The sequence below is a fragment of the Vidua chalybeata genome, chromosome 1, assembly GCF_026979565.1.
Source record: "Vidua chalybeata isolate OUT-0048 chromosome 1, bVidCha1 merged haplotype, whole genome shotgun sequence".
Classification (NCBI taxonomy): Eukaryota; Metazoa; Chordata; class Aves; order Passeriformes; family Viduidae; genus Vidua; species Vidua chalybeata.
Window position 1 is genome coordinate 106,460,256 of NC_071530.1, and position 13,326 is coordinate 106,473,581.

At 39.3% G+C, this 13,326-nt stretch overlaps 1 protein-coding gene across 1 annotated transcript in view; it reads left to right on the forward strand.

Moving 5' to 3' along the window:
• RMC1 (regulator of MON1-CCZ1) overlaps positions 1-13,326 on the forward strand; it is a 17,396-nt gene continuing 4,070 nt past the window's right edge. The window contains exons 1-11 of the mRNA XM_053943853.1: positions 1-241; positions 3,345-3,421; positions 4,754-4,838; positions 5,242-5,298; positions 6,385-6,471; positions 7,663-7,803; positions 9,387-9,490; positions 9,959-10,048; positions 10,698-10,803; positions 12,123-12,234; positions 13,222-13,266. Coding sequence (XP_053799828.1) covers positions 8-241; positions 3,345-3,421; positions 4,754-4,838; positions 5,242-5,298; positions 6,385-6,471; positions 7,663-7,803; positions 9,387-9,490; positions 9,959-10,048; positions 10,698-10,803; positions 12,123-12,234; positions 13,222-13,266 — 1,138 coding nt within the window. The 5' untranslated portion in view covers positions 1-7. The remainder of the gene's footprint in view (positions 242-3,344; positions 3,422-4,753; positions 4,839-5,241; positions 5,299-6,384; positions 6,472-7,662; positions 7,804-9,386; positions 9,491-9,958; positions 10,049-10,697; positions 10,804-12,122; positions 12,235-13,221; positions 13,267-13,326) is intronic.

Genomic DNA, 13,326 nt, shown 5'->3' on the forward strand with positions numbered 1-13,326 from the left:
GTCGGCCATGGCCGCCGCCGCGGGCCGCGAGCCGCCGGGGCCGGCCGAGGACGAGGCGCCGGGAGCGGCAGCAGGAGCAGCGGGAAGAGAAGGAGGAGGAGGAGGAGGAGAAGAAGGCGAGGGGCGAGCGAAGGGCGGCGCGGAGGCCGGCGGCTGCTACCTGGCGCTGTGCGCGCGGCCCGTGCACTTCGAGAAGGCGAACCCCGTGAACTGCGTGTTCTTCGACGAGGCCAACAAGCAGGTGGGGGCGGCGGGCCCTGCCGCGGGCCCGGGCTGCGGGTCCGGGCCTGTGGGCTCAGCCCGGCCCGCTGCTGCTCGCCGGCTTGCCTGTGGTTCCCTGCCCACCTTTGGTTTCCTGCCGTCCCTCGGCCGCCGGGCATGAGCTCGGCTGTTCCCCTTCAGGACCTGTCATCGTGCTAGAGGCGGTAGAATTTTAGTTTTTTTCCTTTACCGATATATTAGGTTGGATTTCACCTGCCTTACTCTCACTGCCGTAAGGTCTTTCTGGAATTCGTCGGAGTCAGCACTTCTCCTTTCTCTTCCAAGTGTCCCCACATGACTTGCAAACTTTGTCACTTTGCTCTTAGCTTAATTTCCCTGAATTTTTCACACCCTTTCAATTCCTGAAATTCAATATATTCATTAAAAAAAAAAAAGAATAATTACAGCTTTCCTTGTGGCACAGACCCAAGTGGCCATTTCTTGGCTTTATTGCTTTTAAGCAGGTTCTCCTTAGTATCCGTATGGGCTCCTGAGAGTTCAGCTCAGTACAGCTAAAAGATCCACAGGCTGTCATGAGGCTTATACAGATGTGGATACATTCCACTGTCTAATTCCTGTAACCATTCTTTGACCTCAGCATTCATGGAGTCAAAACCTTCAGGCTTTCTTCCCCATATAGCTGGCATGTGTTGCCCCATGTGTGGACACGATCAAGTGGCATGTTTGGAGAGGGAGCAATATTTCTGGGGTGTGTTTCTTGCTGTTGCACTCTGTTCAGAATGATTGCAGAATCATTTAGGTTGGAAGAGGTCTCTGAGATCATCGAGTCCAACCTTTCACCGAACACCATCTTGTCAACTAGACCATGCACTGAGTGCCACATCCAGTCTTTCCTTAAACAGCTCCAGTTCAGGAGGTGGTACAGATTATTCCAGTGTCTAATCACCCTTTCAGGGAAGAAGTTCTTCCTAATGTCCAGCCTAACCCTTCCCCAGTACAGCTTAAGGTGATGTCTTCCAGTTCTGTCGCTGGTTGCCAGGAAAGGAGGCCAGCCCCCACCTGGCTGCAGCCTTTTTCAGGGAATTGTAGGGAGTAATAAGGTCACCCCTGAACCTCCTTTTCCCCAGGCTAAACAAACCCAGCTCCCACAGCCTTTCCTTATAGGACCTGTGCTCCAGACCCTTCCCCAGCTCTGTTGCCCTTCTCTGAACACACTGCAGCACCTCAGTATCCTTGCTGAATTGAGGGGCCTGGAATTGGACACAGCACTCGAGGTGTGGCCTCACCAGTGCGAAGTACAGAGGGACAATCACTGCCCTGGTCCTGCTGGCCACACTATTGATGATACAGGCAGGATGCCATTGGTTTTTTGGCCACTTGGGCATATGCTGGCTCTTGTTCAGCTGCTATCATCCAGCATCTCCAGGTCCTTTTCCACTGGGCCACTTTCCAGATATTTCTTCTTATAAACCATTATCTTTGAGGGCCACTTGAAATACCCTATCAGGACACACTGTATCATAGTGTGGATGCAATATAACTACATAGAAACTGGTTGTTGAGAGCTCACTTGAAAGATTCATATTTTCCAGTGTAAATTTATTTCTCTCTGTTTTCTTGTTACCTAAAATAGTTTGATTTCCAGTGTGTCTCTGAATCATTTCTAACCAGCATTTCAATGGCAGTTTCCCATGTGAGACCTGTCCATGCAACCTTCTCATCTTGCAGAGATTAAGAGAGTGTTGCCTTTATTTTCTATCTTCATAATACTAAAAATAGTTTAACTTAGTATTTATCATTCTAGTAAGGCTGTGGACTTGCTTGCACTTTATAATCTTGATACCTGTATTTCCTGCCTGAGCATAGCAGACTGGCAGCATGGCTGATATTACAGGACAATGTCCCTGTCACCCTGAGCCATGATCTGTGTGCTTAGTGCTGCTGCACATACAACAAGTACCAATAAGGCATTTGCCTGACTTTTTCCAAGCTAGGTAAAGTTTGTAACAGCATGACTCTTTATGACCCTTTTTTTTTTTGTTGTTTTTTTTTTTTGGTTTTTTTTTTTTTGGTTTTTTTTTTTTGTTTGGTTGGTTTTTTTGGTTTTTTTTTTTTTTTTTTTTTTTGGTTTTTTTTTTTTTTTGTTTGTTTGTTTTTTTTTTTGTTTTCCCAGCTCAATACATGTCATATCTCTAGCAGGTGTTGTGCATGTATATGTGAAACTGGACTAAAGAATTTTCAGTTGCTAGGGCATGTTGGCTGAAACTCCTCAGGTGAAATCTATTGAAAACCTCTATGAAAATCTATTACTATTAAACTATTCCTCTTTAATAACATGTTCTGACAGGATCAGGCTTCTGGGTCATTGAGTTACATCTCTTCCCAGTCCCCAAGCCGAGTCCTTTTTGTTTTAAACAATGCCCTGATGTCTTAGATAATTTTACTAGTACATGACTTAGGAAAATATAAAAGAAACAAAACCAAGGTAAAGGTTTATAAAGATTTTTACTGATTTAATTTTAAATTTAATTTAATAAGCCTCATGACAGCCTGTGGATCTTTTAGCTGTACTGAGCTGAGCTCTCAGGAGCCCATACGGATACTAAGGAGAACCTGCTTAAAAGCAATAAAGCCAAGAAATGGCCACTTGGGTCTGTGCCACAAGGAAAGCTGTAATTATTCTTTTTTTTTTTAATGAATATATTGAATTTCAGGAATTGAAAGGGTGTGAGAAATTCAGGGAAATTAAGCTAAGAGCAAAGTGACAAAGTTTGCAAGTCATGTGGGGACACTTGGAAGAGAAAGGAGAAGTGCTGACTCCGACGAATTCCAGAAAGACCTTACGGCAGTGAGAGTAAGGCAGGTGAAATCCAACCTAATAAATTTCTTATTTACTTGCCCAGTAGTTCAGAATATGCCTGCAAGACTGTTGCAGTACCATGCAATCTGACAACTCAAAGTAAACTCCCAATTCCAGATTGTCTCAGTGTGAACTATCAGATCTGCAGAAGAACAAAAATTGTGTCTAGTAAAAAAAATAAAAGGTGTGGCTTATAGAAGAGGAAGCAGGTGAAGGTTATGACTTTGAAAGAGTTAAATATATGTTCAAAACGTTTTTGTAGGTTTTTGCTGTTCGATCTGGTGGAGCTACAGGAGTTGTTGTTAAAGGCTTGGAGGATAGAAATCCTATTTCCTTCAGGTAAGGCACATTTATCTTGGGATAGAATGATGGAATCTTCAAATTATATAGTGGTTAGTCCTGATCCACTGTAATCCAGGCATTAAACTTAAAAGTAGTTGTGATCATATTTTGATTTGTTCTTAGATATAATCTTGCAATTAAGAGGTTATGCTTTTCCCTCCATATGGTCTTCTGGGGATAAAAAGTAATTAGGCTGTGACTTCCTTTTTTAAACAACAGTCTTTTATTAAGATATGCTATACATATGAGAGAGTGATTCCTATCCAAGGACTTATCCAAGGATACAGGTTAGCAAGTGATGTCTGTGATTCAAGCACAATCATGTGTGCTTGAATCATGTGTGCATTTTGAACACACATGTCCAAACCTAGATACCGCTTTCTCATCTTCTGTTCCTTGTTTCATTTGAATTGGCTTCTTTGTCTTCCATTTCCTGTGGAAACATTTTTGCAGAATTTGACGACAGTAAACTATTTTACATATGTCTCTGTTAAGAGTGATGGCTCTTTGTACTCTGCTATGCATATGTAAGGAAGTATTCCTTTATTCCATATCAATCCAAATACAGATGAAGCAGTTTGTAATCAAGATGTGTTTACTGTGATCTCTTGGGTATTGCATAGGGCCTGTCCTGAACGTTGCTGGGTTTATTTTGCTTTTTTATTTGATTACACTTACCAATTCTGAAGGAGCTGAAAATATTTAATAAACTTCATGATATTCCACTATTTTTATATTTGACTCTCTCTTTGGCCTGACTTAATAGCATATGCTGGAGGAACTATATATACCTTATTCATGCCAATTGTGCTGATGCTTGTTTGGTAAGAATACTTTTAAAATTTATTCTAATGGTGTGAAAACAGCCTCGCTCTCCTTTTAACGTCAGTAGTTCTTCCAGAGGCTGTGTCCTAGTGGGAAAGCAAGGAGGTTTGTGTCAACTAGCAGTAGTTCTGGAAGTAACAGAGCAGATTACAGGATGCTGGTGTCACAGAACTGAGGATGCAGGTTTGGAGAGTCCCACAAGTCTTCCAATTTCTACACCACAGGCCAACAGAGCTGAGCATTTGCAGTGATTTCAGGCGCTAATTTGTGTGAGCTTAGCCATGGTTCTGCAATTGATGTGTTCAGGACCTCTGAAGAGTGAGCTGCAATGTTCTGTCATATCTGGGTTTTGAATATATTAGTCAGGCAAGAGTAATAATCTGTATTCAAAAGCATTTGAATTATGCTTTTTTTCCTCCATCATTGCCTTATTTAGGGTATATTCTTTAAGATTTCCATAACTTTTAGATTGTATTTCCATAACTTCTGTTTCTTTCTGTATAGGATGGAGGACAAAGGAGAAGTGAAGTGCATCAAATTTTCCTTGGGGAACAAGATCCTGGCTGTGCAGAGAACTTTGAAAAGTGTGGTAAGAAATGTACACCCTGCAGCTAGGGAATTGGAGCAGGAAATCCTCTACTTCCAGAGTAAAATTCTTTGAGAGAAATGTTCAAGAAGTTTGTTGGCTAGCAACAGCTATAGTGAAAATTCCTCCATCATTCTGAGAGGTTGGTCAGGCAACGTTGTTGTCTTGCTAGTGTCATCATTTAAACAAAAAGTGTAAGGGGGAATCAACTCTGTCAAGGGTGAGGTGGAACAGAAGTTTTTCTTCACTATATATATATATTCCATCTAAGGCACTTGGATAAATTAATATCTATTCTTTGCTATGTATGTATGTATGTATGCTATCTATATCTATTCTTTGCTATCTATTCTTTGCTATCTCTGTGCTTCATAATTGCTAATCCACTTAATGGGTGTTTTTGCAGGATTTTTTGAATTTTATTCCAGATAGCCCTCAGCTAGAATATACACAGGAATGTAAGGTGAGTTAAATGTCCCAAGCTTATATGCTTAAGTGAAACTCTGATGTTAGTTAGGCTGGTCACTACAAGAGAGCTAACTGAGGTACCTTTAAAAACACTTAACATCAAGGAAATGAGAGATGTAAGCACTCCTGTCCATTGAAATTGAGTGAGCAAACAGGATTAACAATACCAAAAAAAACTTCCCTGTCTTGTGAATGTGATTGTTTCCTAGAGGGATCAGAAATGCTGTGGGGGCAACAAATGTTGAGGTTTGGTAAGGAGAAGAGACAAAGTGCTGATAATACAGAAACAGTGGACAGTGATTATATTAGTGCTAGATACGTTAATGTGAATGTTCTTTCCCAATGTCACTAATTAGTAATATTACTAGCTATTACTACTTTCCATATTATGTTTGCTAATTTTTAATAATCCTTCTATTTTTTGATGATTATTTACCAGAAACAAGTATCATTGTAATTGCTTGATATTTTCCAACTTTTAACTAAAACAAATTACATTTTTGGGTAATAGAATGCTAAAGTAAATTTTTATACATCTGATTTACACAGATCCTTTTATCCCTCTAGTCTTTAAAGCTGAAACACTGTCTGCTTCATTATTTAGGATTATGAGTTTAAAGTAAACCATTCTAACAAAACCTTTATGGTAATAAAACTTCCGTGTGTAATAGGAGTAGATTCTGAGTGAAGTCATGGCAAATTTTTCCATTTAGTTTTTAGTTTCTCTCGACATCTCTTCCTGCTTTTCATGTCAGAAACTCGTTGAATTGGCAGTAGAATTTGAAGCAGAGTAACTTAGTTTTATTTAGGGTGAAAATAAAATTTGATTGTATAATAAACTTGTAAATCTTACATGTTGCCAAAAATCCAGGCCATACAGTAATTGTGTTCATATGTAATTGGGAATGCTTTATAAAAGCAACTGATGCATGCTGGGTGTCTGGTTGGCCAAAAGCATTAACTCCAGAGACTGGATACCTAAATTGCCTTTGGTCTCATGTTCTTCGTTTAGTAATATTAGCTTACCTGAATAGTTAATTTTTCCAAGTAAAAGAGTGTTTGTTTGCTTGTTTGTTAAAAGACAAAGAATGCCAATATTCTAGGATTCTGCTGGACGAGTTCTACAGAAATTGTCTTCATCACAGATCAAGGAATTGAATTCTACCAGGTAATGCAAATAACTCCCGTGGGACTTGCTTAGAGATGTGAAAATGTAAATTTGTAACAGCATATTTGAATTCTTTTCTTGTCTCTGTAACTCAGAAAGTGTACTGCTAAAAAACCAATTTCTACCATTTGGTAGACTACAATTGGTTGGACTACAATTTTTTAATTTTTAAGAAGAATACATTTTTAGAGCAGGGCAAATTTATCATTTACAGGTTTTAAGACCTTGTATAAAGGAGTACTTAACTAAGCCTTGGGAACTCCAGTTTATGAGATGCTCTTGGCTTGTATGGAGATGAGTATCTAAATCTAATGTGAAATACAGCTTCACACAAAACAAATCAGCATTGGGAAGATGTGTAAATGCTTAAAAGGTGGCAAAGAACTAATAATTGACTAGCTAGTACCCTTCTGCAACTTGCAGCTTTCTCCTGTGTTGACCTCATTGAGTTCCTTTATGTAACATGTAATTTCCTTTGCATGTGTTTTTAAAGATGTCGGATGAATAAATAATCCTTTCTAACATTCATCATGAGGGATATTTAAACACTTCTTAAAAAAAAGTTGTGCACTTCCCAGTAGTTTCAGTCCTGGAGCTGAGACACAATGTTTCTCATAATTACTGTTACTAATAACTAGTACTAAAGAAAGATACTTAGAATGCAGCATTATTTCATGCTGATTGAGGGGAAAATATAAATTTAGCACCTGAAAAGATTATGAACGTCAACCCTGCAGCTAAAAGGACTAAATCAAATAAGTGTAATTTTAAAGAGAGGATATTTAAGCCCTTGAAGAGAATTGATTTATATACTTAGTTGTCAAAATATAAAAGATTGAGGAAGCTGGGGAGTGAAGGCAGCAAGAATATTGTAAGAAGAACTTTTTAATAAAACTTCACTAGTTGTATCAAGCTAGGTGTTTTCTCCACTGTGCACAGAACTTATACCCAGATCTGGATGACTGGGAAAACGCATCACCTTTAAGATCATTAGTATTTGATGTGTATTCTTTCCTTAGCTACAGTAAAGTGGGGCCTCATCTGTAGTTGTGGGGTTTCTGATTTTTAATTCTAGCATGGTAAACGTCTTTACACTTAATTCTTTCGTGCTTAACATTCCTTGCCTGTGCATTACCACTTATGCTGTTGGAATCCTGGTGGTAATATAAGGCTAATATTCCATGTTTCCAGGTATTGCCAGAGAAACGAAGTTTAAAGCTTCTGAAGAATCAGAGTATTAATGTCAATTGGTACATGTATTGTCCAGAGAGCTCTGTCATCCTTCTTTCAACCACTGTCCTTGGCAATGTCCTGCAGCCATTCTATTTCAAGGTAAAGGGTAAACTTGTCATTTAAATTTTTTCCTAAACTGCTTCTTCATCCAAATATTCTATTGCTTGAATTTCTTCCAAGAGGCGCATGTGTTCGCATCATTGTATGACAATAAGCAAATCTATAAGGCAGCTCCTAGGTGATGGCTTAAAATTAGGTAATTCAGTCTTTCTTACATGCTCTTTGGAAAGATGTGTGTCCAGACAAGGCTGGGCAGTTGACCTTGAGAAAGGAAAGAAAAGATTGGTGGTGACTAAATATTTTACAACTTTAATTTCTTTAAATAATTTTTTCACTTAAATAGGTATTTATGATTTACTTTTAATATGAACATTTGCTCTCTGTAGTATGATAAAGAAAAAATAAAGGCCTTTCTCTTGTGATTATAATTATAACCTCCCAGATATGACTAGATGAAAAAGAGATAAAGGAAAAAGGTAGCATTTAAGGAACAACTGTTGTCCCAAGCCAGAGAGGGCTTTGTCTACAGTAGTTATTTCTTTTGGTGTTCTTCGCTGTGGGCAACACTTATTGTTACTGGGAAAATATTTTTGTTTTTATCTTGGAAAAAGTGCACTGTGAAAACCAGAATCTGTTTTCAGTTAATGATGCAGTCAGGTGATTTTAAAAATTAGGAAAATAACTACAGTATTTGTCTTGCTTCTGCCAATGGATTAGGAAGATTGCTGTGGCAATTTAAGGGAAGAGATTAAAAAGCATCTTATGCACATGAGTTTCCTGGTTTGTGTTAATCTTATGTAGGGTCTGCACTGCATCCTGACATGATGTTCCCTTAGGTGGCTGGGAGGAACCTACTAGCCTTTCACAGTTTTCTTTTTAACAACTTAGGTTATGGTTCCCCCTCCTTCACATTTTGTGTCAAGTTGTAGGTTGAAGCTAAATAATTTTTGTCTTGTGTTCAGAAGGTCATATTTAAAGCTTTCCTGAGAAAGGTCCTGTACGAAAGTAATACTTGAAAATAGAGGTCTAGCAAAGGAAATAGTTCTGTATTATTCATACTTCACACTCAAGAATGAATCAGTAAGAATAGGAAGTTAATTTCAGTAGAAGCTTTGGAAACTGAAAACTTGCTTAAATATAAATTCCATAGAGGAGAGTGGAAACTTTGGGCAGGAGGAGGGACATGCTCTAAGTAGAAGGCAGGAACTAAAGGAGACTGTGACTAGTAGGAGGTAGTGATATTTTCTCCTTCCCAGGAAGCAATTATTTAAGGGTTGGAGCATATACTTTTCTGGAAGAGGGAAAGTAAGTTAAGAGAATTGCTGTTTGAGATCTCCAGACCATTTGTACTTGGGATTTGCATACAAATATGTCTTGACTGAATTGAAATAGAAATATTTTTGTAGCTGAAGTCATAAAATCAAGACGATAAAGCTACTGAAGTTAGAGAAGTGTGTGTTAAGAATCGCTTGCGGTTTTTTTTAGCAAAGAAAGCACAAAACTCTTTCTTTTGGGCTATGACCGCCCTTCGCCTCGTGGGGGCGCTGGTGATACAGCTTTTGGGCAAAGGCGGCTCGTCCCTTTCTGGTTCAGTTTGTGACAGTTCTTTTGCCGTTTTACAGAGTGGGACCATGTCAAAACTATCAAAATTTGAAATTGAGTTACCTGCAGCACCCAAGTCATCCAAGCTCAGCCTTTCTGAAAGAGATATTGCTATGGCTACAATGTATGTATCTCACACATCAGGTCTTTCTTGGGAAGGTTTCGGAATGCTGGGAGAAGATAAGGATGTTACAATGGTTGCACTTGTTTCTTGTTTTAGCAGTGCTGTTGCTTTAAATCACTTCACTTACTGCCTTGAACAAAGCATTTAAACAACCCTCTTGGAGCAAGGTGGGAGGGGAAGCAAATGGAGAAGTCTTATATGAGATTGTTCTGGATTACCACAGAAGTTTGGAGAATGTTTCACTTTTTAGTTGATGTTTTGGTAGGGGAATTGTTCACAGATGCCAAACTTGATAGATCACAATGCATGGCCTATACTCATGCAAGTACTGTTTAATCTTTCACTTTTAATTAAATGATTACCTGACTTAGAGTCAAACATTTTATCCTAGAAGAAGGGATGAGATTACCTAAGAGACTGGTAGAGCTCTTAATTGAAAATAATGCTTTAATCCTGTTGTGTTGTTAGATACGGGCAGCTTTACGTTCTCTATTTGAGGCATCACTCAAGGACTTCCAACAGTACAGGAGCAGAAGTAGTGCTCTATCACTTACCCAGGTAAGGGCAGAATGAAGAACATTAGTGGCAGTTCACATCTGTGTCAGTGTTGTGGTTTAACCCCAACTGGCAACTAAGTACCACCAGCTGCTCCCCCAAACCGCTGGTGGGAGTGGCAGGAAAATCAGAAAACGATAAAACTCATAGGTTGAGATAATAACAGTTTAATAAGTGAAATAAAGTAAAAACTTATAGTAGTAGTAATGAAAAGTGCCTGGAGGAGGGAATAAAACCCATGAAAAGCCAAGTGACACAGTAACAATTACGTACCACCCAGCCTGTCCCAAGCACTGATCTGTGCCTCCTGGCCAACTTCCCCCACTTTATATACCAAGCATGATGTCCTAGGGTATGGAATATCCCTTTGGCCAGTTCAGGTCTGCTGTCCTGGCCCTGCTCCCTCCCAGCTTCTTGCACACCTGCTTGCTGGCAGAGCATGGGAAACCAAGAAGTCCTTGACTTAGAGTAAGCACTGTTAAGCAACAACTAAAACACCAGTGTCTTATCAGTGTTATTCTCATACTAAATCCAAAATACAGAACTGTGCCAGTTCCTAGGAAGAAAATAAACTGAGTCCCAGCAAAACCAGGACAAAAAGACATCTTATATAGACTTGTTGACCAGTTCTTATTTCTCTTTGTTTCCATAGAGAGGGCTCCTGTAAGAAGACACATATTTTAAAGCTGAACAGAACTGGGAAGTTTGCACTGAATGTAGTGGATAACTTGGTGGTAGTGCATCATCAGGATACTGAGGTCTGATTTATTTATATTGTGTTGTGCCATAACTTTGAGAAGTTAAGGGCAGGTTTTAATAACCTAATAGTAACCTAATAATTTAATTCAGAAATTATTTGGGTTTTCTTTGGGCTTAGCTTGGCCAAAAGCCAGAATATTTGCAGGAACAAAGCCATAACACTGTAAGAGATACGAATTTATCCTTTTATCCTGATGGGCTAATCAGGGCTGCTGGTAATGCCTGCTTTTTTCTTACACTGTTTTTGCTTCTTGTCAGTTTCTTATGATGCTTTGCTGCTACATTGTGTAGGCTTTTAAGGCATTATACAAAGAAGTAGAGTTAAATTGGATACTAAATTATCAATCCTGGGAAACTTATATCACAAACACTTGAATGATACTGTTTCTGTGACACAAACTTACACTCATATAGTCTGAAGGCCTGGCTCTCTAAAAACTTGTATGAACACAAACCTTCATGTGTATCTGGTAGCGCAGGTAAAACTTCTTGTCTGTAGTCACAGCAGCAAGGCTTGGTCAGTGGTTAAGCTGAAGTGGTATTTTGCTCTTAACTTGGGAAAAGGCTTGGACTTCTTGTATTATCTTCTCTTGGTGGGGGCACATTACCTTCTTAGGAGGATTAGTTTATGTTTCAGTTATTTTTCATGTTAATTCTACACATTAGCATTTAACCCAGAGCACTTCCTCCCCAGCATTTTGGTCAAGCTGTAAACATGACTACAGAAACCCAGAAAACATTACTCACTTTGCCTTTGGGAGACACCAGTAATTGAAGTTTCACTGGCACTGAAAGCAAAGCTGCTTTCCCTGGTGGTCCATACTGGGTTAGAAGTGTTAGTGACTTGAGTTGAACAAGACTGAATGGTAGAAGTGTGAGGATATCAGGGGAAGATAGATAATTTTCCTCCGAGTTTCTAGCATCCTTAACTATGCAGTGTCAAAGTCATGTGTTGTGCAAGACAGACTGAGAGAGACTTCTTTCTAGGATATGTAGTGACAGTTCTAGGGGCAGTGGTTTTAGACCAAAGGGAGATAGATTTAGATGGGATGCAAGGGATGGAGCTTTTTACAGTGAGGGTGGTCAGACCCTGGAACAGGATTCCCCGTTGCTGAAAGGGTTCAATACCAGGTTGGATGGGGCCTTGAGCAGCCTGACCAGTGAAAAATGTCATCAATCCCAGTACATCCCTTGCAATCCCAACCATTCTATGATCCTAACAGAGACTACTAGACGGAAATGTGAGAAGCAGACTGAATGCATGCAGATGGGTGGTGATTCACATTCGTCAATACTAACTTCCTCTTTTTAATTGCAGACTTCAGTTATATTTGACATCAAGCTAAAAGGAGAATTTGATGGGTCCACAACTATCCATCAGTTTGTACTTCCACCTCGATCAATACAACCCTATCAAATACCTGTAGCAGGTAGAACCACTATATAATGAATAACCTAACACTTAGCAAGAGTACTTAAATATAACAGCTCACATACAGGAGTGCTTCAGGTTACTAACACTTCAGTTATACATATTTGAGAGGGTGAGGAAGGAAGACGGTAAGAAGCAATTGAGCAGAAGTTGGTGTTCCAAATGTGTGCCAACTACAGAAGAGTTGCTGTTTAAGGGGCACATTTCCTATAGTACTTTGCTTTTACACTTGAAAAATGTTGGGTTCAGGGAGTTTTTTGCCATGGCTCTCAAAGCTTGTGGGTGCTCAAAAGCACTTCATGCTTTTCTGGCTTATATGAAGTTAGAGGCTGAAAGACAATACAAGCTCAGAATCAAGTTTGGGATCAGTTTGGAAGTAATGCTACAATCAGTGTTAGGACTCCAATGCTTAGATTCTTCTTGAATTACCTTTCTGTTCTCCAGTACTAGAAGTGTGACAGATAGTTATCCTCAAGCTGGAAGTATAGAAATAGCCTGAGCATAGTTTCACTAGCAGGTGATAAAGCAGTGAGGTTCTCTTTGTAGAAGAGAAAGATGCTTCTATACAAAAAGATTGCACATTAAAAGCTCCAACATCTGATAGCAAGTATGATAAATCTGCAGATGGAGATTTGTATTAAACAAAGGTTAGGATTAGAATGTACAAACCACTCTTCCTTTTAAAGAGTATACATTTAAATACAGCAAATGGAATCTGTGTATTTAGAATTTCAGTACTAGAGCTGAATATTTCGGCATGCATTATTTCACTTGGCTGAAAAACAAAACAGTCATGTTTTGAAGGATTTGTTTGCCTTCTTAGTGTCAGATTTTCTTTGTAGATCTGGCTACACAAATGGATCTTTCTTTTTGACTACATGCTAGAGTGTTACACTGCATACTTACCTTTTCGGCATAAAATACTTGGTATAGGAGAGCTGCCAGAGTTACTACTGTTCTTCGCCTGATGTTCTTTTTTCTGCAGGCCCAGCTTCTGTGACAAGTCAGGCTCCTGTTCCATGTAAACTCTGTATCCTTTAAATCCTCTCAAAAAGTAAGGACCTCATTCTATGTATCAAGCAGGGAAGAA